This window comes from Sus scrofa, chromosome 5 (assembly GCF_054392235.1).
Source record: "Sus scrofa isolate SSC_HxYL_T2T_F1_AM1 chromosome 5, Sscrofa_HxYL_maternal_Yorkshire_Landrace_v2.0, whole genome shotgun sequence".
Lineage (NCBI taxonomy): Eukaryota > Metazoa > Chordata > Mammalia > Artiodactyla > Suidae > Sus > Sus scrofa.
In genome coordinates this window covers 505,423-532,725 of record NC_139387.1, presented here as the reverse complement: position 1 = coordinate 532,725, position 27,303 = coordinate 505,423, and the positions used below count along the sequence as shown (strand labels likewise).

The 27,303-nt window shown below is 64.7% G+C and overlaps 3 protein-coding genes across 16 annotated transcripts in view; 2 read left to right on the top strand and 1 right to left on the bottom strand.

Moving 5' to 3' along the window:
- The first annotated feature begins 225 nt into the window (after positions 1–225).
- TRABD (TraB domain containing) lies at positions 226–9,355 on the top strand. 10 transcript variants are annotated; one of them, XM_085025343.1, is made up of 12 exons: positions 226–291; positions 1,122–1,264; positions 1,728–1,804; positions 5,270–5,338; positions 5,586–5,664; positions 6,115–6,281; positions 6,516–6,652; positions 7,133–7,243; positions 7,336–7,475; positions 7,592–7,764; positions 7,862–7,973; positions 8,085–9,355. In XM_085025343.1, the coding sequence occupies exons 8-12, from the start codon at positions 7,142–7,144 to the stop codon at positions 8,260–8,262; spliced, it is 705 nt and encodes a 234-aa protein (XP_084881469.1). In that variant the 5' UTR covers positions 226–291; positions 1,122–1,264; positions 1,728–1,804; positions 5,270–5,338; positions 5,586–5,664; positions 6,115–6,281; positions 6,516–6,652; positions 7,133–7,141; the 3' UTR covers positions 8,263–9,355. The 10 variants fall into 10 exon arrangements, with proteins under 10 accessions (XP_084881469.1, XP_020947001.1, XP_084881468.1 ...); XM_021091342.2 differs by having other exon boundaries at positions 6,516–6,656; XM_085025342.1 differs by having other exon boundaries at positions 5,586–5,679; positions 6,516–6,656.
- Positions 9,356–14,005: 4,650 nt separating this feature from the next.
- On the top strand, positions 14,006–27,296 carry SELENOO (selenoprotein O). Its single transcript, NM_001201431.2, is given in 9 exon segments — positions 14,006–14,615; positions 19,435–19,638; positions 20,558–20,738; positions 21,894–22,024; positions 22,372–22,652; positions 25,375–25,525; positions 26,288–26,473; positions 26,602–26,764; positions 26,847–27,296. Coding segments are annotated over 9 exon segments (2,019 nt in total). The 5' UTR covers positions 14,006–14,046; the 3' UTR covers positions 27,000–27,296.
- Positions 19,080–27,303, bottom strand: part of TUBGCP6 (tubulin gamma complex component 6) — a 30,258-nt gene continuing 22,034 nt past the window's right edge. For 2 of the 5 annotated variants that reach the window (XM_085024669.1, XM_085024671.1), the window contains exon 26: positions 19,080–21,649. Coding sequence is in view for 1 of the 5 variants with exons in the window: in XM_085024666.1 (XP_084880792.1) it covers positions 21,620–21,649 (30 nt within the window). In the remaining 4 variants the exon portion in view is untranslated. Of the gene's footprint in view, positions 21,650–24,768; positions 24,966–25,159; positions 25,931–27,303 lie in introns of those variants that run through there. The other 3 variants (XR_014845282.1, XM_085024666.1, XM_085024670.1) reach the window with 3 other exon arrangements.

The following is a 27,303-nucleotide window of genomic DNA, read 5'->3' as shown; positions in this document are numbered from 1 at the left end:
GCCGGGGGCGGGGCGGGGAGGGGCGGGGCTTCTAGCGCGCGGCCTCCTGGGAAGTGAAGTCCGCGGCCGCTCGCGCGCTGCCCCGCGGGAACCGTAGTCCGCCGGCTCGGGCCAGGCGCGCGGCAAGAGCAGACAGACGGCGCGCGGGACTACGCTTCCCGGCATGCCGCGCGCCGCCCGGCCCCCCCGGCCCGGGCCTGTCCGGCCGCCCCGCCCCGCGGCCCCGGTCCGCCCCGTCCGGTGGGGCGACGAGCCGCATGGAGGCCGGCTGAGGAGCGCCGCCCTGCTTCGGTACGCCGCGCGGCACGGTCCTGGGGCGGGGGGCGGCGCGCGGGGGCCCCGGTGGGTCGGGGTCAGGTCGCGGTCGAGGTCGGGAGACCAGCCAGCCCCCAGCGTAGGGTCTCGGGCCAGGAGGGTCAGCCCCGGCCTCCGAGGGGTGCGCGCGGGGTGGGCGGTCGACGGCAAGGGTCGAGAGGGCTCAAGGGCTCGAGTGGCGCACGCGGGGGGCGGGGCCGCGGGGCGGGGACCCGGGCCGGAGTCGGTCGGAGTCGGGGGCCGGGGGCGGAGTCGGTCGGAGTCGGGGGCCGGGGGCGGGGTCTGGCCTGAGCCGCGGCGGGGGGGCGGTGGAGGGTCCACACCTCCCCAGGCGGCGGCTGCAGGGTCTCGGTGGAGACCCTGGGCGCTTCCTGCCCTACGTGCTGGAGGCCTCTGCCCTTCAAGCCGAGCAAGCACGGCTGCCATATGGGCAAAGTAGACCAAACTTCCAAGGCCTGTAGGTCTTTGCCTGCCTTGTTTCTGTGAAGTAGCGTTATTGAGACACAACTTAAACGTGCCACAAAGTACCACAAAGTTCACCTATGCGTCTTTGCGAAACTATCCCGAGAAAGGAAGCGAAGGCACATGGAAAACGAGGAACTGGCCCAGAAGTCCTCGGCTGACTTTGGGCGTCAGGACAGCCTCTTCGGGAGACTGGGTGGTTTCCAGGTGGAATCCTCCTGGCTTTCGGGGTCCCCTGGAGAGGAAGCCGTCCAGGCCGCCCCCTTAGCACGCTCCGGTGCGGGCTCCTCTGACCCTGGGCCTCTGATGCTTTTGCTGCTGATGCCCCCTCATTGTGTAACTAGGAGGGAGCCCCGGCCTTGGGGCCAGCGGTCAGCCTTGCAGGACGGCGGTGATGCTGCGGTGTCTGAGGCTGCTGGGCAAAACTGCCAAGAGGGGGCCGGGCATGGTGGACAGACAGGCCCCTACACAGTGCCCTGCGGTGGAGGTCAGTGTCGGGACCTAGCATTGGGCCGTGTCCAGGTTCCAGGGGGTCAGCCAGGTGTGCTGGACGAGGAGCCATTTAGGCGTCCAGCTCAGATGTGAATTGGCATGTGCCCTCCGCCCCAGTCCCGACCTTTGCCACACCTCCATAGCGCAGGGCCTGCCAGACCCAGGAGGGTCTCCAGTGGCCAAGGTGCCCAGGCTTCAGAAGTGGGGGTGTAGGGGGTAAGGGTCCTGGGCCACACGCTGCTGCCTCCCGGTTAGTCATTTCTCTCATGGCCCGCTAGTCCGGCCGGTCTGGGACCCTTGGCTTTCTGGGCAGGCCTTGGGGGTTGCTCTTGGCCAGCAGTGAGAAGCCCGGCCGGGGCCTGGGAGGCAGGCTTTGGCTTCCTAATTTTTAAGGGGGCGGTGAGGGAGAGAATGGCTGTCTCCGTCGCTCTTGGATCCTGACAAAATGCCACCAACAGGGGCTTCAGCAGCAGGCTGTTTTCTCAGTTCTGGAGGCGGAACGTTCAAGATCAGGTGCTGGCTGACTTGACCGCTGGTGAGGGCTCTCTTCCTGGCTTGCAGACAGCTGCCTTCTGCCGGGCCCTCTCGAGGCCGGCAGCGCCTGGCCCTCCTCTGCCCCGAAGGCTCTAACCCCGTCACAGGCCCGTCCTCATGACCTCATCTAACCCTGCTCATGTCCCCAAGTCCCCACCTTCAGATTTCACTCCACTGGGGTGAGGGCTTCAAAATATGAATTCGAGGGGGACACACTACGGTGCATGGCAGTGAGACCCAGGAGAGGGGACGGTGCCCGGGCTGGGCAGGTGGGAACCCAGGGCCTGCCGCCCACCTAGTGTCCTCGGGTCAGCCAGCAAACCGTTCTCTGGGCCCACGCAAGCACCTTGCCGCGGCCCGGGGCTCCCCCTACCCTGTGAGCGGGTGTGTGCTCTGGGGGGGCCGGCCAGACGGGCCCTCCTGAGGCTGTCAGATTCCCTCAGGTTTGGCGTTTGTTTCCTGGAAGCATGTGTCCTCTGCTTCTGTCATCTGTGTGGAGCCGGCTGATGGGAGCGCCCTCTCCGTAGGCGAGTCTCCCGAAAGCAGGTGGCCCTGGGTTTTGTTCTGCCCTCTATCCTGGGGACAGGAGGCCACACTTCAGCAGAGGGAGGCCCCCGAGGTCTAGAGGGCACGGGCCAAGGTGCCATCTGAGGGTGGCATGCCGTGTGCCGACAGTGGAACGGCTGGGGGGCTGCCGACCACCCTGGCCCTGGCGGCGGGTCAAAGCGGCCTCTGCCCAAGGCCACGCAGTGCCGGGGGGGCGGTCTGAGGTCTGGCCCCCCCGTGGCCGGCCCCCGCAGCACCGTTCCTAGCCGCTGGCCTGGTGTCTTCCCAGGCCCTGCTCCCCGGAGAGCCAGCTCCCCGCTGGGTGAGGGGACGGGGTGCCCGGATCTGGCAGGAGTGTCTGCTTTGTGCGAGCTCCACAAGGCCTCGGCTGGCAGGTAGGCGCTGGAGCCTGGCTTTAGGAAGCGGCGTGTTGCTCTCCCCGCCGGGGTGTCCGCCTGAGGCCCGCCGGTCTCCGCGGCGTGCAGTGGTGCCGAGAGCTTCCAGAATCGCAGCCTGCGGCTGAGCAGAGGCGGAGCCCGGGTCCGGGGTCCTGTGGGCGTGGGTCCTTGGCTCCCCTCTGGGCAGGCGAGAGGGGCTTGGGTCCCCGCCGAAAGTCCGTGGAGATGTGCCACGGCGGGCAGGGCTGGGAGGAGGCCGGGTAACCCATGGGGGGTGCCGGGGCCCTGGCCGAGGATGCGGAAGCCGGATCGCCGGCAGAGGCGTTGCTGTGACAGCATCAGAGGCGCTTTTTAGAAGCACGGGTTCTTGCCACTGAAGGGGCCTCGGTGGCTTTCCTGCTCCGCCTGGCCCGGCCCGGCCCAGGCCAGGCACCCGGCCCCCCCGGGAGCTCGAGGGCACCTGGGTCCTGGTGGCCCAGGGGGTGGCCCAGCCATCCGGGGCCCTGCCGGTGGCGGGGGGGCAAGGTGTCCCCAGCCCGCGGCCACCACCCCCGGAGGAGGGAGACGGAGGCAGGGCGGCCTCCCTCATGCTGGCCGTCCCGGGCAGCCTCGGGGGCGCCGCAGGCTGAGGCGATGACGGGCCAGCGCGGGAACCGAGAGGCGGGCAGGCCCCGCTCCGCCTCAGACACAGCTTCCTGTTTCCATTTCGGTCCGGGCCTTGCGTCAGGGCGGCGCGTTCCGCCGTGAGGCCCAGCCAGCGGCTGCCCGCCGCCCACCCGGGCAGGGCCTTTCCCGTCGTCGGGGCTGCCGCTTCCCCGCCGGTGCCCTGCCCCCTGCAGAGGCCCCTCGCCGTTCCGGGCGCCCCTTTGGCCTGCGCCTGTCCCACTCCCCGACCCTGATTCTTCCAGAAGGCTCAGCCGCCCTCGGGGGTGGGGGGGGTGTGGGCAGGGGGCACCGCCCCGCCTCGGGCTGTGTGTCCAAGGCCTCTGCTCTTGCGGGCGGGAGCCCAGGGAGGGCCGGCGCTGCCCGGGCCCCCGCGGGGCTGGGAGCGGAGCCCGGGTTGGGCCGAGGTCACAGGGAACACAGGGGCGGGGACCCCGACGGCGTCTTCTGCAGATCTGACTACTCCTCCGTCCCTCTTGGGATGAAGGTTGCAGCGCGTCCAGCCCCAGCGAAACAAGTGAGCGGCTCCGTGGCCGCGTGGGGGCCCCAGGCGCCCAGCAACCACTGCCGCCGCGCGTCCTGCAGGCCGCGTCCCTCGGGCGGTGGGCTCCTGGCGGGCAGATGGGGGGCCGAGACAGACCCCGTGGCGCCACTGAACCCAGATGCGAGTAACTCCCGGCTCGGCAGTCTCCAGTCACTTGCCCAATTCTCCAGTGGCCACCATGTTTTTTCCCTTTTTTTGTCTTTGCAGCGCTGCACCCGCAGCACATGGAGGTTTCCGGGCTTGGGGTCAAATCAGAGCTGCAGCCACACGGGATCCGAGCCGCATCTGCGACCGACACCACAGCTCACGGCAATGCCGGATCCTTAACCCACTGAACAAGACTGGGGATCGAACCCGCGTCCTCATGGATGCTAGTTGGGTTCTTCACTGCTGAGCCACGATGGGAACTCCAGCTCACCATTTTTAACAGCTCTCTTGAGCCAGGCCTTGGCCTCTGCGGCTGAGCCTCCCAGTGCCCGCGGGTGCCGGGTGCCCTGTCCTTTGGAGGCAGGACCCAGCTGTAAACTGGACTGTGCATCCAGAGGTAGAACCAGAGGCTCCGTCAGACTCCAGTTTGGATTTCCAGAGGCATCTCGGGGGGGTTGGGCGAAGCGCGTGGGCAGACGCTGCTCTCTTGCCAGGCGGGAAGCGCCCGTGTCCAGACACGGCCCCGGCTGGCCCCGAACCCCCTTCGGCCCGGCGGCTCTGGGGGTCTCCATGGCCCCTTGTCCCTGGCAGTCCTTCTTCTCTGGCAAGAACGGCCTTTCTGGGCTCACCCGCCTGCCGCCCCTCTTTCGGAGCAGCAGGGTGAGGCTGACCCGCCACCCGGGCTGTCTCAGTTCCTGGCCGCCCTTTTGGGAGTTTGTGTCTCTTTTCTCGAACCGGAAGTGGTAGTCTCGGTTCACAGAGCCACCCCCAGTCCGTCCCTCTGCTCCTCCTTGAGTCTGTGCCAACATCTGTGGCCACGCTGCTGGCGACAGGTGCTGTTCCTGCAGGTGGTTCCTGCACGCGGACCCCTCTGTCCGCTTGGTTTTTTCTTTTTAGGGAATTTTGGAAACTGTTTTGTTCTAAAGTCAAAAAGGAAACATCCAGGTCTGGCAGCTGCCTGTGGGCTCTTCCTCCGCTGGGGGAGCGGGAAGGGCAGCCTGTCCTACTCTTGGGTGACCTGCGTGTCCCCTCTCCCCGCCTTGGCCCGCACGGTGGCCAGGGGGCGAGGTCCTGCCCACGGTTCATTCGAGAAGACGGAGCCCCAGGTGCACAGACCCCGTGTGTGGCCGGGGCTCCAGGTGAGGACACAGCGCCGGTGTCTCCTCAGGCTTCACCCTCTGGTGCCGGGAGCTGCCGCCCAGCCATGGAGGCGCAGGAAGAGCAACCACCTCGCGAGGTCAGAGGCGTGAGCGGGGGCCGGGTGCTGGGCAGCTGCTCAGTGGACGTGGGCTTCCCGGGGTCCCCCAGCCTTTGCCCGGAACCTCACGTGGTGTCTCTCAGTGTCCCGGGCAGCCGCGTGGAAGGTGGAGAGGCCTCGGGCGGGGGGCGGGGGGCTCACAGGCCCCCAGCATCCTGGGAGCTGATGGAGCAGCTCCCCAAGTCCCGGGTGGGCGCCCCCAACTCCACGCCCCCCTTCCTTCCAGGCTGACACGGAGCCCGTCGTGACCTCAGGGATTCCGGAGGTGGTGCCCAGGGCACTTCGCGGAGACCCGCAGAGCCTGTGTGCGTGCTCCCCAGGTCACTGCGCTGGGCAGGGCTCAGGCTGGGGGGCTCTAGCTGAGCGAGGGGCCCTGGCTGGCCATGGGGTACTGGGGGGACTCCTGAGCTCAGGTGGGGCGAGCGGGACTGCAGCAGAAGCCCCTGCTCAGGTTGGAAGGTGGGTGTTTCAGAGCCACCCTGGAGCCTCCGGGCCCCACACAGCTTCCCCGTCCCAGGTCCCTCGCAGCCTGGGGACTCCGGGGGGGGGTGGGCGCAGTGCTCCCCAAGGCCCACGCGGGCCCTTTCCCCAGGGCGGGGCCTGGCTGGGCGCTTGGCCACATGTCACGGTGAGTGAGGACCAGCGGCTCGAGGCTGGGAGGGACCCCCGTGTGCGCCCGTGGCCCACTCGGTGCCCTGGGGTCCAGGCTGCCAGTGCTGGCAACGTCCCTGATCTGGGCCTTGCTGTCCCTGCAGCCGATGTGGATGCTTTCAACCTGCTGCTGGAGATGAAGCTGAAGAGGCGGCGAGAGCGGCCCGACCTGCCACGCACGGTGACCGAGCTGGTGGCCGAGGATGGCAGCCGGGTGTACGTGGTGGGCACAGCTCACTTCAGCGACGACAGCAAGAAGGACGTGGTGAAGGTGAGGCCGTCACCCGGCCGGGACCTCGGCCTGGGCCCCACGAGCTCGTGCGCCTTCTCCCCTGCAGGACGGGCAGGCCTGTTTTGTAACTTCCCTTGTAGAAGCAGCGCGGTTTAGGCGCTGAGCTGCGGCCACAGCAGCCGCTGCCGGGTGGCCGGGTAGGGCTGCTGGCGCCGGCTCTGCCCACGGCCCTGCCCGCGGCCCCAGGCGAGTGAGTGAGCGCGGCCTTTGCAGACCATCCGGGAGGTGCAGCCCGACGTGGTGGTGGTGGAGCTGTGCCAGTACCGCGTGTCCATGCTGAAGATGGACGAGCGCACGCTGCTGCGGGAGGCCCGGGAGGTCAGCCTGGAGAAGCTGCAGCAGGCCGTGAGGCAGGTGTGCCGCCGGGCCCCGAAGTGCCGAGGCGCCCAGCCCCTGGGGCCTGTCTGGTCCAGGACCCGCGGTCCTGGCACCTGGGACAGGGATGGGGTTCAGACGCGGGGGGAGGGGTGGGGGGCTCCAGTGCAGGACAGGAGCTGGCCCGGGGCCCGAGGACCCCGGCGTGCTGGGGGGGCAGGGGCGCGGCTCTCAGTGTGTCGTCTGGCCCAGGTGCCAGCCCAGAGCCTTGACCCGCCCTGTGTCCTCTCCGTGGGGGCCCTCGCACTGACAGGGGTCCCCAGAAGGTGCGGGCAGAGGACCCGGGGGCTGCGCTGGAGGAGAGGTGGGCCCGCTGGGGGGACGCTGTCGGGAGGGCCAGGAGGAGCCTCGGGGCGTCCACTGTGGGTGAGGCCCTCGCTGGGAGGCCCTGCTGGGCGTCCGCTGGGTGCCCCCCACCCCTGGGCACTGACCGCCCCCCCCCTCCGCCTCCCCAGAACGGGGTCATGTCCGGGCTCATGCAGATGCTGCTGCTGAAGGTGTCGGCCCACATCACGGAGCAGCTGGGCATGGCCCCGGGCGGCGAGTTCAGGGAGGCGTTCAAGGAGGTGTGCCCGGGCCCGGCCAGGGGGCGGTGGGTGGGGGCGGCTGCCCCGGGCCCGAGGCCCCCACCCCCCGCCAACACGCGGCCCCTGCGCAGGCCAGCAAGGTGCCTTTCTGCAAGTTCCACCTGGGCGACCGGCCCATCCCCGTCACCTTCAAGAGGGCCATCGCGGCGCTGTCCTTCTGGCAGAAGGTCAAGCTGGCCTGGGGCCTGTGCTTCCTGTCGGACCCCATCAGGTAGGGCCCCTCGCGCCCGCCCCGCCCCTCCGCCGGCGCCCCGCCCCCGCCCCGCCCCTCCGCCGGCGCCCCGCCCCCCGCCCCGCCCCGGGCTGGCAGCGCCCCTCTGCCCGCAGCAAGGACGACGTGGAGCGCTGCAAGCAGAAGGACCTGCTGGAGCAGATGATGGCGGAGATGATCGGCGAGTTCCCCGACCTGCACCGCACCATCGTGTCCGAGCGCGACGTCTACCTGACCTACATGCTGAGGCAGGCGGCCCGCCGCCTGGAGCTGCCGCGCGCCTCTGACGGTGAGGCCGGCGGCGGGCTCGCTGGGGCCGGGCGGGCGGGCGGCGGGCCGCCGGGAGGGAGCTGACACGTGCCCTCCCCCCCGCCCCCCCGCCGCAGCGGAGCCCAGGAAGTGCGTGCCCTCCGTGGTGGTGGGCGTCGTGGGCATGGGCCACGTCCCTGGCATCGAGAAGAACTGGACCACCGACCTCAACATCCAGGAGATCATGACGTGAGTGCACCTGCCTGTCCCTCGCCCCCGCCCCCCCCCGGACTGCGGGGCTGGGGGGCGGGTCCCGCGCCCCCGCCCCCGCGCCAGGCCCAGCCCGTTCTCCCTCCCCAGCGTCCCCCCGCCGTCCGTCTCCGGCAGAGTGGCCCGGCTGGCCCTGAAGGCCACCTTCCTGGGCCTCCTGGGCTACAGCCTGTACTGGATGGGGCGCCGCGCCGCCAGCCTGGTCCTGGCCCTGCCCGCCGCCCAGCACTGCCTGCAGAGGGCGGCCGGGGCCTGGCCGCCCAAGTAGGAAGGACGGAGGGAGCCGCCGCGTCCGAGGGCTGCTGAGGGGTGCGGGGCCGCCGCCGAGGAGCTCCTGGGGGCCGTCCCCAGGGGGGTCCAGGCCCGCCTGCCCTCCCCCCCGAGCCCAAATAAAGAATCATTGAACCGTCTGAGCTCAGGCCTCACAGCAGCCCCTCCGCCCCGCCCTGCAGGCCCTTAGGAGGTTCACGGGCAGCAGGTCAAGCCGGCGGGGGCTCCCCTCGGGCCTCCCTCCCTCACTGTGCCTTCTCTCCGCCGGGCGGGGGGCCCTTGCCCTGGGTGCTGGGCCGGCGCTGGGAAGGGCAGCCCGGCCCACGAGGCCCTTGGTGGGGCTCCCAGGGGCGTCCCCCCCTACAAAGGGCAGCTTGGCCGAGCTTGGCGGCCCCGGACTTTGCCAGCAAGGGCTCTGCCTGCAGAGATTATGTGTTTTTGGCTGTTAAAGATGTCTGAACCTTTTTTACTCAGGTAATTTTAACTTAAACTGAAGCAAATGTCAGGAAACACTAGCCTTAAATCCAGTCGGGACAGGGAGTCTCATCCCGAGAAGGGGGGAAGGGGCGCGTGGGGAGGGTCGGCTTCGGCGCTGGGAAGCCAGGCCAGCCTCCAGATGCAGCCCTGCCCGCTGCCCCTGGCCGCCTGCCGCCAGCAGGGCTCCAGGGCTGCCGCCGGCTCAGCTGTGAGCTTGCGGGCCGGGACCTCGAACCTGCGCCTTGTGCATCTGGAGGAGGTCCTGGGATCCCACCGACCCTCGGGATAGAAGCGAGGGCCCGCCAGCTGGCACGGGAACCCCCTTGGGGTGGGAGACAGGCCCGGGGCCAAGCTGACCCCGTGCAGCCCCTGCGCCTGGTCGTCACCCGTCTGCGAAGTCCCTTGGTCACCTGTTTACAGCGTAGCATCTGTGCACCCCGTCTGGGGCCCAGGGCCACGTTTGATGGTGTTTGTGTTGACTCCATGTCTGACTAAATCAGGTGAAACCCACGGCCGTGAGCTGGGCCGAGAAGCCTCGAGCTGGGCCGTGTCCTTCCTGTCATCCACCCACGTGTACGTGTCCCTCAGAGCTGAAATAAAATCTAATTTTGGAAGCCTGTTATGTGACGTGTAGAAATGGCAGCCAAGGGAGTTCCCGTCGTGGCGCAGTGGTTGACGAATCCGACTAGGAACCATGAGGTTGCGGGTTCGGTCCCTGGCCTTGCTCAGAGGGTTGAGGATCTGGCGTTGCTGTGAACTGTGGTGTAGGTTGCAGACACGGCTCGGATCCCGCGTGGCAGTGGCTCTGGCGTAGGCCGGCGGCTACGGCTCCGATTGGACCCCTAGCCTGGGAACCTCCATATGCCACGGGAGCGGCCCAAGATATAGCAAAAAAAAAAAAAAAGAAATGGCAGCCAAGTGACAAGGAAGGCTGGGGAGAGGCAGCCGGGTGATGGGGCCTGGCTGGGCGTCAGGAGGGTGGTGGCACCCTGCCCTGCCTTCCCATCCATACCCTCGAGCTCCCCGCAGCTCGGTCTGCCCAGAAAGACTTCAGGGAGGAGTTCCCGTCGTGGCACAGTGGAAATGAATCCAACGAGGAACCATGAGGTTGCAGGTTCGATCCCTGGCCTCGCTCAGTGGGTTAAGGATCCGGCGTTGCCATGAGCTGTGGTCTAGGTCGCAGTCGCGGCGGCTCGGATCCCGCATTGCTGTGGCTCTTGTGTAGGCCGGCAGCTGCAGCTCCGATTTCGCCCCCAGCCTGGGAACCTCCATATGCCACAGGTGCAGCCCTAAGAGGCAAAAAAAAAAAAAAAGGAGCAGGGGAGGTGGGCTGCGGGGGTAGGGGGGGTAGTGTGGGCCGCGTGAGAGGCTAGTGGGGGGGTGTGGTCTGCCCCCAGGAAGCCAGAAGCATGGTTGTCTGCCCCGAGCTGTGTCTCCTGCTTCCTTCTGCCCTGGGCCAGCTCTGAGGTGCAGCCCGGAAGGCCAGGGAAAGCGGCTGGGGGCTCCCAGGGCTACCAAGTCCCCCCATCCCAGCCAGGGTCTTCCCTCCACCGTCCAGGTGGTGCGGCGGGAATGAACCCCAAGATCTGGCCAGGTGTGGGGGGACGGAAGGGCCAGGTGGACTTGGCCGTGTAGCCTCCGACGGGTTGCCCCCAGGTCTGCCCCCTGCAAACCTCACTCCTGGGGAGGTTCCCCCCGGTCTGGGGTACCTGCCCCAAGCGGCCTGGGGGAGGGGCAAAGACATACCTCCCTGACCCCTGTCAGCGGGGGTCAGCTGGGCAGGGGGAGGGGGCGGGGAAGCCCAGGCGGAGCGTCCGAGGGCAGCAGGTGAGGTCTGCCTTGGACCCAGGGAGAGGTGGCGTCCGGGGACAGTGGGAGGACTTGGGGGTCTGGCGGAGGGGCCCACATGCAACAGCCGCTAACAGAAGAGGAGAGGCCTGAGGGCGACGGTGGCCGCCTGTTTGCCTAAACCATCTGCTAGGTTGTCCGGGGGCCCTTCTCGGGGCCCCTCCTGGAGCACGTCTCGCACAGGGAGGGGCTGCTGGGTGGAGGCGGGGGGCGGGCCCCTTCCAGCGGCGGGGGTTGCAGAAAGCCTTTGTCTGCATCCCTCTGGCAGGGAGGACGGAGGAGTTGCTGTCCAGGTGGCAAGGGAAGGGCCCGGCCAGGGACCCGGAGTCCATCGTCAGACTCAGGCGGGACAGAGGCCGTCCCTGAGGTCCGCCCGGAGCAGGAAAGGGGGGGGACCTGACGGCTGCCTCGAAGGGGGAGGGGTGGTGAAGAAGGACACTGGGTCACAGTTTCAGGACAAAGCAGCAGGTCAAAGGAAGCCGCCTGCCCGAGGCCTGGGGAGTTACTTTGCACCATCGCCTCCACTGGGACGTATCACAACACAAGTTCGTGTCACGCGGACAAGCAGAAGAAAACAAGGTTTCTCTTCTTCATCCGTAAGACGCGCCTAGGAGGGAGGGGTCCGGGAGGGGCATGGGTCCACCCGGGCACTGCCAGCGCTGGAGGCAGCCCACATGACGGCCCCGAGCCCAGGTTCCCTGTGGCATGCCGAGGACTGTGCTTGGACAGTGATTCAGGTCAAGACAGGCAGGGAGAGGCCACTGGGTCTTCAGAGCTGCTGGCAGGAGACAAACAGGCTTCGGCTTGGGAGGAAAGAGGCTGTGCTGCCTGCGGGCAGAGGGCCGGCGCAGTCGGGGCCCCAGGGCCTTGGAGTCTGGAACTTCGATTCCCGCAGAGAACAAGGCAGGACAGCAGGAGGCGGCAGGGCACTGCCAGCAGGTGGCAGACCTGAGCCTGGCTGCCCCACACCAGAGGGTCACCACTGGCTGGGGCTGGAGCACTTGGGCCTGACTCCCAGGCTGGCCTGTGCCCAGTGCGGATGGCGGACCTGACCCGCGGGACATGGACAATCGCACACCATGGGTCCACTCTGGCAGCTTCCTCATGGACAAGGAGCCGGAGCCATTTTACCTGCTCAGCCTCAGCCCCAGCGGGTAGGGACCGCAGGGGAGTGTCTGGGATGGCAGGGCTCTCACCTGCCGCCTCCCTGCCCCCAAGCATCCCGCTTTGCTGACATGCTTCCCAGGCTAGGGACCCCAACTCCCCTGCCCACAGCCCAGCCTCCGCCCTGGGGGGCATGATGCGGGTGCCGCGCAAGGGGCTTTCGGGGCCACACAGAGATCGGGAGGGCTGCAGCTTCAGCATGCTGCATGGGCCCACGAGCCTGGTCGCTCAGACACCGGATGGTGCCACAGCAACGGCAGCCAGGCTGCCCTCGATGCACCATGGCCAGAGCACGCAGGGGGCCCACCCAGCCTGCCTCGGGCCACCGACGGACGGCTGCGGGCCGGCCCTGTGCTCCAGGGTGCTGCATGTTTGCATCCCGTCCTGCAAGGCCTAGGCCTGCGTCCATGGGAGGCACAGCCGCGATGCTGAGCCTGGCTGACCACTAGGTTGTCTTTGCCAGGAGGGGCCGGGAAGGGGCGGAGCTCAGCTCCCACCAGTCCGGGCCACATGGGCCCTGTTCTGCCAGCAGCACCCGCTCACATGAGGGACCCAGGGAGGCCCCGGAGGCCATGCAGCCCAACAGTCAGGCCAGAGGCAAGGTTGGCTCTCCCTTGCTGCCCCTCCCATGCTGATGTGCTGGGACCCTGGGAACCCACCAGAGGCCCCTCTGCTGTAAGCTCAGCAAGGGCAGCCAGCAGGGCACAGAGCCTGGCACCCATGGGCTCTCAAAAACCGTCCCGCCAGATTCCAGAGTATGAGCAGGACAGTGGGGCGAGGAGGCAGGGAAGTGGGACGGGAGGGCCTGGGCCTGGTGGAGAGGAAAGGGGACACCAGGCTCAGGTGGTCTCCTGGGCAGTTAGGAAGGAGCCTGGGTACAGGGGACTCTGCCAGCAGGCAGGTGGGGAGGACCCAGGTGGGCCCAGGCGGAAGAGAGTGGTCTGGCTGCAGGAGGGAGGGGCTCCAGGGGGCCAGGCCCCCACCAGGGCCTCACCGCACTGTCGCCGATGTCTGTGTGCCCCGCCCCCCCGGTGCCCCTGGCAGAAAGTAGGCTCATTGTTCATCTCAGAGAGGAGGACCCCGAGCTGGAGGGTGGAGGGTCTCCCCAACGTCACAAGCCAGCAGGGGCAGAGGTGGTTGGCACTGTGGCCCCAGGGGAAAGTTCCCAGGGGGTCCTTGAGGTCAGGTGTGGAAGGGGGAGGTGCTGGAATAGAGGCGCCCCAGCTGGTGGGGGGGTTGAGAGGGAGGGGGTCTCAGGTTTTACTCTGGACCCAGGTGGGCAGGGACTTGGGAACCCCTCCAAGGACAGTTCTCCTTCTGCACATCAGCGGGGTCACCTGGGGGAGGCACCCAGGCTTATCTGAACTGAGCCGGGAGTCATTCTGCGACCCCTGAGCCCAACTCCTCACCTGGGGGCTGGCCCTTCAAGGCCAGGCTTGGCCCTCCCCACCCTGCACCCTCCCTGCCTCCTGGGCAGCTCGGGGCGGGGGGGGGGGGGGGGGGGTGTTCTCTGGGCCAGGTGCTGTTCTGGGGGAACTGGTGCCCAGATCAGCAAGGCTCCTGCCTTCCAGAGTATGGGCGAGAAAAAGACACACAAGAAACAGGAAGATAAGGTAATGAGCTCATTTCAGAGCAGTGCAAGGAACAACACGGGTGACAGGAGGCAAGGCAAGGTGGCACGTGAGGAATGAAGCTCCAACCGAGTCAGGAGCACAGCAAAGACCTGCACTAGGGCAGCGCCTGGCTGGACGCTGGCAGGCCCTCGGCCTGGGCCTGGCCCACAACGGCCCCACCAACCCTCGGGACTGGGTGGACACACTGTCCCCTTTTCTTCCTGTCCTGTGGCAGCGAGCCAAGGACGATCCAGGGCTAGACCTCCCCACAGCGTGGGCCGAGGCTGACTGTGGCTTCACCTCGGCGTTGGGGGCACCCTGGAGGTCCACTGGAGACGTCACTCGGCACAGCCACAGGCCCAGAGGACTCAGCCTGGACTGGTCGATGCCTCCCGAGGCGGACCTCGAGGGCCCTGCCGGCTGTGGGAGGCCCAGTTCCCACCGCACACTCCCGCCTTCAGACACAGCCGGGCGGACCGGGACTGAGCCCAGCCCAGACCTCGCATTCCCGGAGCCGAGACTGGCGCGGAACTAGACAGGGCGTGACCAATCAGAGCCAGGCTTTCTGCGGGCGCGGCCCCAGCGATTGGACAGCGGGCGCGGCCCCGCCGAGAGAACAGCGGGCGCGGGGCGGGGCTTCCGGTCGGGGCAGAGGGGCTTCCGCCGGCGCGGCGCCCTGGATGGCAGTGCTCAGGTCCGCGCTCGGGGCTCCTTTCGCGGCCGCCCGCGCCCGGCCGCCGCCCCTCGGCCGCCGCCCGCCCCCCGCGCCCTGCTCCGCCCTGGCCGGCGCCATGGAGCCCGCTCCGCACTGGTTGGTGGGGCTGCGCTTCGACAACCGCGCCCTACGCGCGCTGCCCGTGGAGACGCCGCCGCCCGGCCCCGAAGGCGCCCCGTCCGCGCCGCGGCCCGTGCCCGGCGCCTGCTTTAGCCGCGTGCGGCCCGCGCCCCTGCGCCAGCCGCGCGTCGTGGCGCTGTCGGAGCCCGCGCTGGCGCTGCTGGGCCTGGGCGCGCCGCCCGCCGACGCCGACGCCCGCGAGGCGCGCGAGGCCGAGGCCGCGCTCTTCTTCAGCGGCAACGCGCTGCTGCCGGGCTCCGAGCCCGCCGCGCACTGCTACTGCGGCCACCAGTTCGGCCAGTTCGCCGGGCAGCTGGGAGACGGCGCCGCCATGTACCTGGGCGAGGTGTGCACTGCGGCCGGCGAGCGCTGGGAGCTGCAGCTCAAGGGCGCCGGCCCCACGCCCTTCTCCAGGTGTGTGCGGGGGGAGTGCCTGTGCCCGAGGAGCCGTCCTCCCCGGAGGCGAGGTTGGGCGTGAACGGTGTGACCCGGCTTGTAGAGCGTGCGGGGTAGCGGCCCGTAGCCGAAGGAACGGCTTGTGCGAAGGCCCTGCGGCCGGGACAGGAGGACCGGCAGGGGTGCTGTGGCTCCCGGGCCCCTGCCCGCTCAGCCTGGCGCGGTGGGGGAATGGCCAGGCCGAGCCTCTAACCCCACAGCGCTGGCAGCTGCCCATGCCGCTTTCCTGAACTGTCCAAGGACTTTGGACTTGGTTCTGCAGGTCACACACTCGCGTTTACCGCGTGCCCAGCCTCGCTGCGGTGCTGGAGCAGCACAGGGCTTCCTCTAATAGCTGACCGGGCAGCCAGCTTCCGCCCAGCACCCTTAGCCTCAGCTTGTCCCTTCGCAGGTGACTCCTGTGTAGCCAGTACCCTGGACGGGGACAGACCCGTCCCAGGGGTCGCTCTCCCAAGCACAGGCTTCCAAGCACTTGGGGCCAGCCCTGCTGTGACCCCACAGTGAGGTGGGCGGTGTCACATGCCCGTCTGGGCACCCTGCCATGCTTGTCTTGTACTTTGCTGGCTGTTTTGGTCTTTTCCACTCTGGAGCTCATATATTTAGCTCATATTTGTTAAATGCTTGTTGAGTGGCCCAAAGAATTACACCTAACTTGACATCTTATGGTGGAAAAAATCCTGCGGGCGGTCTCTTCTCTGCCGGCCCCGTGCCCTCCCTCCCATGCCCTCCCTCCGGGGGAACTGCACCTGTCCCCCACCCCCACCCCCAGCAGCCCCACCTCAGAGCTGCAGCTTAACCGCTTCTTCCCCAGTCTTGACACTTTTCTGTCTTTAAAAGTCCCTGCGTTCAGCCCGGGGCCACTGGTGGGCTGATGGACCAAAGCCTCTCACCCCAGGCCTGCCCGTTGTATGAACCTCTTAAACTTCATGTGTTCACTCAGCTAATTTATTTTTGCAAGCTATAAAGAGACATTTTTGTGAGAGTATCTGCTGTTGGAAGTTGCTTTTTATATTTGAAGACTTGAATTTTAAGTCCGTGTTTCCAGACCTGAGGTCCTTTGAAAGAAAGGCGCTGTTTGGCCCTTATCAGGTTTGTGCCCACCCACCACCCCCAATGTTTCCTGGGGTCCCCAGCTTCAGCAAGACTTCAGACTAACAGCTGAAGTGGCTGTGAGTGGCTTAGGGCCAGCAGCTGCTGGAGCCCCCAGGCTTGGGTTTGGGAGTGGGCAGGTGGCTTGTTGCCTCTGCCTGTGGCCGCAGCAGGGGTTTCAGGACGGCCACCCCAGCAGGTGCAGGAGAGCCTTCCTCTGCTGGGTCTACCCCTGCAGTCTGGCTGGGACGCGGGCACCCGGGGGAGGGGCTGCTGTCTCCCGGCCTTTCCGCTTTGTGGGCAGGGCTGCGCTGGGCTCTTTACCCTTGCTGTGTAATCTTCCCTTCCGGTTGCTGCTGTGGGCACCTTGCCCTGGGCAGAAAGGTAGGCTGCTGGTTTTCAGGGGCACTTTTACCAGATTCAGGGTTAGCTTGGGCACAGCATGAAGCTCAGCTAGGCTGAGAGATTCCCAGAATAGAGCGAGGATGGGACATTGGAGGCAGGCTTGCAGACGAGACAGAGGAAGAGGCGCATGGCATGTGGCTGTGGACTGAGGCAGGAACTGTCACCCCGCCGAGCTTTGGGAGGGTGGGGGGTGCTAGAGAGGCACCACTGGGTCTGTCCGCACCAGGGAGGCCTGCAGCGGTCTTACTGACGTCCCTGGTCCTGCCACAAGGCTAGGCCCCGGACTCACACTGGGCCCTGGTCTGGCCTCTTCCCCGCCAAGGATGTGGGCAGAGGTGGGTGCAGCCCAGGGTCCTCCCCTCAGGCTCAGTGTGGTCCCACAGGGATTTGTTCTTCCCTAGAGCATTTTCTAGACGGTTCTTGCCTGGGAGGCTGCTGGGACATCTGACTTTGCAGAAGGCGGGCACGCAAGAGGACCGTGGAGTAAAATATATAAGATGACAAGGAACCACCCCCCCAACCTAGAATTCTGTACCCTCTGAAATTACCCCTCAGAAGTGAGAGAGAGAGACTCTCCAAACAAAAATCAAGGGACTTTGGTACTAACACGCCTGCCTGCAAGAAACGTTACAGTTATTTATAGAGAATGAAAACTAGGTAGGGCAGGAGGGGGGGTCCCGGGAACCAAAGGAAGGGCAGGTAAAAGTAAGACCTGTGCTTCTCTGGTCTTAACTGATACACAGGTAACAGTTTGTTTAAGATGATAGGAGTTCCTGCAGTGGCTCAATGGTGAATGAATCCGACTGGGAACCATGAGGTTGCGGGTTCGATCCCTGGCCTTGCTCAGCGGGTTAAGGATCTGGCGTTGCCGTGAGCTGTGGTGTAGGTTGCAAATGCGGCTCGGATCCCGTGTTGCTGTGGCTCTGGCGTAGGCCGGCGGCTACAGCTCCAATTCGACCCCTAGCCTGGGAACCTCCTTATGCCGTGGGAGCAGCCCTAGAAAAGGCAAAAAGACCAAAAAAAATTAATACTATAAAATGATAGTAGCAGGAGTTCCCACTGTGGCGCAACAGGACCAGTGGCATCTCTGGAGCCCTGGGACACAGGTTCGATCCACGTCCCTGCACAGTGGGTTAAGGATCTGATGTGGCTGCAGCTGCAACATAGGTGTCACAGTTGTGGCTCCGATCTGATCCCTGCCCCAGGAACTCCATGTGCCCCAGGGCAGCCAAAAAAGGGGGATTTAAAAAAAGGTAGCCACGAAAAACAAAAAAGGGAACAGTCCGTCCGACCACGTTGCTCATGTGTCAGTGGACCCTCGCGGCAGCGGCGTGAAGGACGGGGGTCATCCTGACCTGGGAGCCTGCAGCTCCGGCGCCGCAGGGTTACGGAGACGTAGACCTGGACTCGTTGAGAGTGTCTGCTACAGACGCCGCAGCAGCCATGCTCATTTATTTAGTTCTGCTTTTTAGGGCGGCACCCGCGGCACACAGTGATTCCCAGGCTAGGGGTTGAATCGGAGCTGCAGCTGCCGGCCTCCACCACAGCCACAGCCATGCAGGATCCAAGCTGTGTCTGCAACCTGCACCATAGCTACAGCAACACCAGATCCTCAACCCACTGAGTAAGGCCAGGGGTCAAACCCACGTCCTCATGGACACTAATTGGGTTCATTTCCACTGAGCCGTGATGGGAACGCCCTAGGGCGACCATCCTTTAAGGAGTGAAAAAGAGGGGCTCCCGTCATGGCCAAGCAGAAACGAAGCCGACTAGGAACCATGAGTGCACATCGCTCTCTGAACCCTCTCTGCCAGCCTGGCTTCAGGTGTGTCAACACGGTGGCTCTGACACATGCCAGAGGAACCCGCTCACCTGTGGGCGCAGCTACCATGCCAGCCAGGACGGGACCAAGTGTGTGGACATGAACGAGTGTGAGACGGGTGTGCACCAGTGCAGAGACCCAGGTGTGCCACAACCTCCCCAGCTCCTACCTCTGCAACTGCAAGGCTGGCTTCCAGCGGGCCGCCTTCGGCCAGACCTGCATTGCTGTGAGCTATGATGTAGGTTGCAGATGCGGCCCGGACCCTGTGTTGCTCTGGCTGTGGTGTAGGCCGGCGGCTATAGCTCTGATTCCATCCCTAGCCTGGGAACCTCCAAATGCCACAGGTGCAGTCCTAAAAAGCAAGAAAAGAAAAGAATCAACGGTCTCATCAGATAAATTTTCTAAGACATAAAGAATACTTTTTGGACTTTACACGTGGCTCAGCAGGTTAAGGACCCACTGCAGTGGCATGGATTCGATCCCCGGCCTGGGAAGTTTCTCATGCTGCAGGCCTAGCCAAAAATAACGGTAATGACAATAATGGGTATTTAGTGTAAAAAGCAAAAGTTCAGGTCATTCAAAGCTGCCCTAGGGACTCTGAGGCTCTCCCCCGACTGCAGATAATGCCGTGTGTGTATGTTGTCATGAGAGTGTTTTTATTTTTTTTAATTTATTTTTGTTGTTGTTGTTGCTATTTCTTGGGCCGCTCCCATGGCATATGGAGGTTCCCAGGCTAGGGGTCGAATCGGAGCTGTAGCCACCGGCCTACGCCAGAGCCACAGCAACGTGTGATCCGAGCCGCGTCTGCAACCTACACCACAGCTCACGGCAACGCCGGATCATTAACCCACTGAGCAAGGGCAGGGACCGAACCCGCAACCTCATGGTTCCTAGTCGGATTCGTTAACCACTGCGCCACGATGGGAACTCCGAGAGTGTTTTTATAAAGGACGTTTCATAAGCACGGAATCGTCGATTGGTGAGTGTGTGTGTGGCACTGGCAGTGGGCCAGGCCTTGTTTTTTTGTTGTTTCTGGTCACGCGTGCAGCACGTGGAAGTTCCTGATCCGAGGATGTAACCTGAGCCACAGCAGGGACCTCCCAGAACACTCTTCCCTTTTTTTTTTTTTTTTTTTTTTGTCTTTTAAGCCCACACCCTCAGCATATGTAAGTTCCCAGGCGAGGGGTCAAATCCGAGCTGCATCTGCAGCCTACACCGCAGCTCACGGCACTGCCGGATCACTGAGCAAGGCCAGCGACGGCACCCGTCTCTTCACGGATCCTAGTCGGTTGTTAGCGCTGAGCTATGACAGGAACGCCCCAGAACAGACGCTGCGGCGATGCCGAGCTGCTCATGGGTGGTTTTTAGAAGGCCTGGGGTGCTTTCTAAAAGTCTCCTGTTGGCCGCACCTCGGCGTTGAGTGGACGCCTGGCCAGCAGTGACCTCTGTGTTGGACCCCAGACAGGCCGACGGCCGCAAAGTGCTGCGCTCCAGCATCCGCGAGTTCCTGTGCAGCGAGGCCATGTTCCACCTGGGCATCCCCACCACGCGGGCCGGGGCCTGCGTCGTGTCCCAGTCCACCGTGGTGCGGGACGTGCTCTATGACGGCAACCCCAGGCCCGAGAAGTGTGCGGTCGTGCTGCGCATCGCCCCCACGTTCCTCAGGTAACGGCCCTGCCCTTGTCTCCAGGGACCTCCTGAGCAGGTCTTCACCGCAGGGAGGCCTCTGTCCCGCCCAGGCCACCCCCCCCCCCCCCCCCCCCCGCGCAGCTGAGCCGGGCGGGGCCTCGGGCTGCGTAAAAAGCACCAAGGAACCGGTCTCCTTTGGAGTCACTGGAAGAGCAGCAGTGACACTGGAGGTGGCCCTCTCCTTCTTGCCCCCCTGGGCTGACCAGCATGCTCCTGGCTGCTGCCTCTGGGGGGAGCCTGGTGGGCCTCCCTCAATGCCACCGCACTGTCTGGCATCGAGCATCTTGGTACTGAACCTGGCCTCTTCCGGAGTAGCAGGGGTGGCCTTGCAGGTCTCCCATCCTGGGGCACAGGCTGATCCAGGCCAGCCCTGTGCATCAGCTGTCCCCTGGCTGGTCCCCCGGTGCCTGCCAGCCACCATGCCTGAGACCGACAGCCCTGGCTTTCTCTTGTCCCCTGGGGGTGGGAGGAGCCTGGGCAGGAGCTGGCCTCTTCCGGGAGGCCGGGGCCGGCTTGTCACGGCAGCTCTGTGGCATCCGGACCAGACCATCTTGGCCTCAGGGCCATTCTCGTAGGGTGTCAAGTGGCACTGCCGGTAGCAAGCCCAGGTGTGACAACCAACATGCCGTCCCCTGGGGGGGTTGGTCGCCCCACTGCAGGATGCCAGCGACCGCGAGGCCCTCTGTGGGGGGAGGATGGCACGGAGCCCCTCGACCCTGAAGGCCCACAGTCCCCAGGAAGCGCCCGGGTCTTTCTGCGTCACTGAAAGACCACTGCCGGTGTGTTTGTTTGAAGCAGGTGTCCGTTCCGCTCGGCTGTGAGGGCCAGCAGCTTCCTCCTCCTTCGCAAGCGGGGACGTCACGTCTAACCTGGTGAAACACGGGTCTCCCCCCAGGTTCGGCTCCTTCGAGATCTTCAAGCCGGCAGACGAGCTGACGGGGCGCGCGGGCCCCAGCGTCGGCAGGAATGACATCCGCGTGCAGATGCTCGACTACGTCATCAGCTCTTTTTACCCCGAAACCCAGGCTGCCCACGCCGGCGACAGTGTGCAGAGGCATGCCGCCTTCTTCCGGGAGGTGGGTGTGGGCTGCGTGCCCCGGCCGGCCTGCCTGCCGGGAGGGCCTGGGGGACGCAGGCGACCCTGCTCCTCGATCACCACGCAGTGGCCAGGGCGGGGCTGGCCCGGGTCAGGGCTCCTGGGACAGACCCATGACTGCTGTCCGAGCAGCATCGACAGGCCGGGGTGCTGCGCAGAGTTGCAGCGGGAAGGACACGGTCGGGTGGGAGTCGGTGCCAGTGGGGCTGGTCCCTCCCAACCCCCGCGACGTGGCCCCCCAGCCTCTCAGTTTGGGGGAGACCCTGACTTTCCTGGCTCCGGGCGGGGGGTCACCGCGGCACTCTGGACCTGCACGCCCGACCGCGCTTCAGCCGTCTTTCCCGTGGGCAGTGACAGGGGACGCTGGGGGCTCGGCTCATAGCCGAGGCGGGTGGTCCAGGCACCCCCAGAAGCCTGGGGGGAGCTGTTCCACTCTGGGAGCGTCCACAGGCTCTTGTGCGGCGTGGTGTGCAGGGCCAGTGTCTGTGGGCCTGCAGTTGGTAGGCATCCGAGCTGCACAGGGCCCTGTGCCCAGGCAGGGGAAGAGGCAGGCTGGCAGTGGGACCCTGAGCACAGCAGCTGGGACCTGGGGCAGGCATGCTGAGAACGTGGTGACCTCGTCTCCCTGTCGTCCTGCTGGGCCTGAGTCAAGGGAATGCCAGGGGTCTCTCGTTTTCCTGCTTTGGGTAGAAGCCCAGATCGTGTCTAGAAAAGAGGCAGACGTGACGTTCCTGTTGTGGCTCCATGAGGACTCAGGTTCGATCCCTGGCCTCGCTCAGTGGGTTAGGGAGGTGTAGCCATGAGCTGAGGTGTGGGTGGCAGACAAGGCTATAGGCCTGCAGTGCAGCTCTGATGCCACCCCTAGCTGGGAACCTGCACAGGCCATGCAGCCTAAAAAGCAAAAAAAAAAAAAGGTAGGTGGTGTGAGGATGAGAGAGCCACACAAACGGACCACCCCACATGCTCTTTCTCCTTCTTCAGGATTCTTGGGTGTTCTCCCCTCAGCTGAGCATTGGCTGAGATGACAGGACTCCGGGTCGGGCCCCTTGGGAGTCGCTGTGGCGCAGGCTGGTGGGGGGGGGCACCCCGATGGGGGGTGAGCAGCGGGGAAGAGCCAGTGGCCGGCCTGTTGCAGGTGACACGGCGCACGGCCCAGCTGGTGGCCGAGTGGCAGTGCGTGGGCTTCTGCCACGGCGTGCTCAACACGGACAACATGAGCGTCGTGGGGCTCACCATCGACTACGGGCCCTTCGGCTTCCTGGACAGGTGAGCGTGCCCACTGCCCGCCGAGGTCCCCGGCGATGGGGAGGACGTGCAGGTGCGCGGCTGCTTTGGTTAATGTTTGGTTCGGCGTTTAATCCTCAGCAGCGCCTGGCCGGCCCTTCCCAGCTCAGGAGCCCCTGGAAGGGGCTGAGCAAAGTAGCTTACAAAGCACCCTCTGCTCCCGGCTGGAAAGTGGACCAAGGGGCACAGGCAGGAGAGGGCGCAGCACCAGCATGAGGCGGGGGACATCCAGGCCCTTGACCTGAGCCTGTGCACAGACAGGGCAGGAGTGCAGTGGCCACCTGCCTCTGGGCACCTGGGCCCACACCATCTCTCTCCCCATGTGGCAGGTATGACCCTGACCACGTGTGCAACGCCTCCGACACCGCCGGGCGCTATGCGTACAGCAAGCAGCCCGAGGTGTGCAAGTGGAACCTGCAGAAGCTGGCCGAGGCCCTGGACCCCGCGCTGCCCCTGGAGCTGGGCGAGGCCATCCTGGCGGAGGAGTTTGATGCTGAGTTCCGCAGGTACTACCTGCAGAAGATGCGGAAGAAGTTGGGCCTTGTGCGGGCTGAGCTGGAGGAGGACGGCGCCCTGGTGGCCAAGCTCCTGGAGACCATGCACCTGACAGGTGAGTGTGGCCAGGGCACACAGGCCACGCTGTGCTGAAACAGCCACCTCCGTGTACAGCTCAGCAGCATTGAGCACCCTCACCTTGCTGTACCCACCTCGCCACTGTCACCTCCTCCCAAGCTGACACTGCCCGTTGAGCACTAACTTCCCAGCTCTTGGTACCTCTGGGCTGCTTTCTAAGACCACAGCTCCTCCAGGGACCTCACACACGTGGGACTCAGTATTTGTCCTTGTGCCCAGCTGGCCCCACTCAGCATAGCGTCTTCTGTGATGCTCATCCTCGCCAGGACGTGTCACGTGTCAGGAGGCTCTTCCTTTTAAGGCCGCACAGTCTTTGTGGCTGGGCTGCCTTTTGCTCTTCCGTCGTCTCGGACACGTGGGCTGTGCCACGTTGACCTACTGTGACTAGTGTTGCTACGAAAGCCGAGGTGCCAGGACGCGTTTGGGTCTGTTTGCCAGCCTTTGAGGGCTGCACCCAGGATGTAAGTGTGGCTCTCCTGGCGGCTCCGGCTCCGAGGCGCGGAGCTCTTCACTAGAAGCAGTCGCTGGGTGGTGGTGCCCTTCCTGCTCTTGGGGAAGAGCGGTCTTTCCCAGGCGTGTGATGGGAGCCGTGGGCCGGTTCATAGGTGGCTTTTCTCAAGCTGAGGGTTTCCTCCTACCCGTAGTTGGGTGTTTTTACACTTCGCATCAGCTGAGGTGAGCGTGTGGGTTCGCTTCCTCATTCACACCGTCGTGAGGCTGGAGGGCGAGGGTCAGGGGGCCGTCTCCTGGCTGTGTCCTCACAGCCGAGTGGGGAGCTGGGGCACGAAGCCCATCACACGGGCGCCACTCTGGTGGCCTGCCTCCCAAAGGCCCCACCTCCAGATACCCTCACACCGGGGACTGGGGACCTGGGTTTCAACTCGTGGATTTGGGCGGGGGACACACACACGTTCCTTTCGTATGCGCTGCATTCGTGTGCTCCGGGGTAAGTCTTCTTGGTCCTTTCAGTGTTTGTCGAGGGTTCTCACGTCCGTCCTCAGGAGGGTGCTGCTCTGTGGTTTTCTCTCCTCGGGGGATCTTTGGCTTTGGCGTGGAGGCAGCGCTGGTCTCGAGAAATGTCAGGACCTGTTGCTTCCTAGTTGCTGCGAAGGATTGGTATTCATTCTTCCTCTTTTTCTTCTTTTGCCACACCTGTGGCCTGTTAGTTCCTGGGCCAGGGATCAAACCTGCGCCACAGCAGCGACGCTGGATCCTTAACCCACTGACCCACACGGAACTCCGTTTCTTCTTTCAGTGGTCGGTAGAATTTACCAGTGCCGCGCTCTGGTCCTCACGTTTCCGTGTTAGGAAGCTTTTACCTCGTTGCTTTTTGCTGTGGGAATATTTAGATTTTATATTTCTTCTTGAGTCAGTTTTGTAATTTACGTGTTTCTATCTAAGTCATTGTTCGTAGTTTTAGTCTTTTATTTCCATATAATCAGTAGTGACATCTCCACTTTTATCGCTTTTAGTTATTTGTGTCTTTTCTCTGTCAGTGTAGCTGAAAGTTTGTTAAATTGACGGATTTTTTAAAAGAACCAACTTTGGTTTCATTTACTTTCCTCTTGTTTTTGTTCTCTTTCAGCTAACCCTGCTCTAATCTTACTTCCTTTCTGCTATCTTTGGTCTTATTTTGTTCTTTTTCTAGTCACTTGGGTGTAAGACTAGGTTATTGATTTGAAATCTTTTTTTTTTTTTTCCTCTCTTTGGCTGTGACCATGGCATGTGGAAGTTCCTGGGCCCAAGCCACTACAGTGATGACACTGTGTCCTTAGCCCACTGTGCCACAAGCGAGCTCCCGAAATCTTTTTCTAAAATTGCGGAATTCCAGAGTTCCCGTCGTGGCGCAGTGGTTAACGAATCTAAGAACCATGAGGTTGCGGGTTCGATCCCTGCCCTTGCTCAGTGGGTTAATGATCCGGCGTTGCCGTGAGCTGTGGTGTAGGTCGCAGACGTGGCTCAGATCCCGCGTTGCTGTGGCTCTGGTGTAGGCCAGTAGCTACAGCTCCGATTCGACCCCTAGCCTGGGAATGTCCACATGCCGCGGGAGTGGCCCAAGAAATGTCCCTCATGGCTGCAGAGGACACGCATCGTCCAAAGGATCAAAACTTATTTTAGGGCGAAAGACGTGCTGGCCTGGAGGATGTGCCTGAAGGGGGGGGGGGGCCTTGTGACGCTCCGTCTTGACGGTGACAGTGCTGGCGACATGAACTCCAGCTTAGGAAACTCTCCTGCTTCTTACTGTAGTCGGATCGTGGGTCTGTTTGTTTGCTTTGCTGGTGGCCACGACCTGCAGAAGTTCCCAGGCCAAGGATCAAATTTGTACCATGGCAGCAACCCGAGCTGCTGCAGTGACAATGCCAGGTCCCGAACCCGCTGCATCACCAGGGAGCGCCTAGACCGCGGTTCTTATCCCTTCCGCCCATTTCTCCTGTTTTTCCTGTTTGATGGATGGTTTGTTTTTTAGGTCCGCACTGTACTTACCCATTTTATAGAATGAGAAACTGGGGCTCAGAGGCCGTAAGGGACGGAGCGATTTGCCCGGTTCAGGATGGGGACCGAGCTGGGTAGAGACGGAGAACAGGCTGGAGGGGGTCGGGAGTCCCTGGCCTGAGGCCGAGGACGGCCCTCACGTGTTGGACGACGTGGGGTCGCTGGTGACGGGCAGGGATGGTGCCCTGAGCAGCCGTGTGTTCCAGGTGCCGACTTCACCAACACCTTCTACTTGCTGAGCTCCTTCCCGGCTGGGCCGGAGTCTCCGGACCTGGCTGAGTTCCTGGCTACGCTGACCGCACAGTGTGCCTCCCTGGAGGAGCTGAGGCTTGCCTTCCGACCCCAGATGGATCCCCGGTGGGTGCTCGGTCTTGCCTCCCGGGGACGTATCCTGAGGAATACTGAGAACGAAGCATGTGTGTGGGAGGCGTGTGCGTGTGGGAGAATGCGGGGCCCAGGCGGCCCCTCAGCCCCCGGGAATGGGGTGGTGTCTGTCTTTGTGGCACTGAGAGGAGACCCCCTGGTCGGGGGAAAGGACGGTGATGCTGACGCTGGAATGGGGAGGCCAGGTGGCACAGGCGGGGGCACAGTCTCTGCTCTGGGGTGTGTCCCAGCAAGAGCCGGGTGTGGACTCTCTTTCCAGCCAGACCCAGTTCTCTGCACCATCAGGTCGACAGGGAGCAGCCCGCGCTCACAGCCCATCACCAGTTCCATGGCCAGACGGGAATCCAATGTGGGGAGTGGGCTGAGGGCGGGCAGGTCCTGTTGAACGTGAAGCCGGTGAAGCTGGCAAAAGGGGCGTCAGGGGCTGCCTTCCCTGCACCAGCCCCCAACCCCCCCACCCCGGAGGTGGAGGAGGACCCAGCCTTGTGGTCACTAGGGGAGGAGCCCACAGCAGTGACCTTCTCCCAGAGGGCGTTGGCGCTGGGCTGGGATGTAGGCGGGTGCCCAGCAGTAGGGAGACAGGCTGGGGTAGGTAGGCCGCCGGGGTCAGCCTGCAGCATCCGTGTGCCCCGTCACACGGACGGGCTGCTGCAGGGCAGGGGTGCACAGCTGGCAGTTGCCCTGTGTCCGCTTGTCTGTTGGGTCTGGGGGCCCTCACACGTCCGCTCTGCACAGGCAGCTCTCCATGATGCTCATGCTGGCACAGTCGAACCCGCAGCTCCTGGCGCTCATTGGAACACGGGCCAGCCTCACGCGGGAGCTGGAGCGCGTGGAGCAGCAGTCACGGCTGGAACAGCTAAGCCAGGAAGAGCTGCACAGCAGGAACAGGAGCCACTGGGCAGACTGGCTCCGCGACTACAAGTGAGGCCCGGGGTGGGTCTGACGCCCACGCAGGGAGCCAATGGGGGCTGGGGCGGGGCCGATGCCCACGCAGGGAGCCAATGGGTTATAACGGTGGAGGGAGCCAGCGGGCTTGGGTGTGATTCCAGAGCCCGGCTGGAGAAGGACAGGGAGGGCGCTGAAGACGCCGCCGCCGCCGCCTGGCAGGCTGAGCACGTACGCGTCATGCATGCCAACAACCCCAAATACGTCCTGAGGAACTACATTGCGCAGAACGCCATCGAGGCCGCCGAGAACGGCGACTTCTCAGAGGCAAGCACCCGCCTGCCCGCCTTTCCCGCTGCGCGCAAGTGTGGGGAGCTGGCCCAACACCCACCCACTTGCTCTCCTCTAGGTGCGGCGGGTGCTGAAGCTGCTGGAGACCCCTTATCACAGGGAGGGGGAGGCCGCCGAGCCTGCGGAGCCTGAGGCGGCCGAGGGGCGGCTCTCCTACAGCAGCAAACCTCCGCTCTGGGCAGCAGAACTGTGCGTGACATGATCCTCGTAACCGCCTTGGAGGCCCCTTCCCAGGGAGGCCCCGAGGCCGGAGTCCTCGAGTCCACGAGGCGGCGCCCCCCCCAACCCGTCTCTCATGACGCCAGAGACGTCCAGTCGGGATCTGACCCGTCTCTGTCTGATGCCGACTCGGCAGCGCAGCCCAGCCCCGCGCTCGCGCTCCCCGACATGCTGCTTTGCACAAGGCCAGCTCGGCAGAGGGGCCCAGTGGGTTGACACGCAGCCCGCGCCCACCTCGCCAGCCTAGGCAGGGAGACACCGCTCCCAATAAACCAGCCGCTTCCTCGGATCCCTCC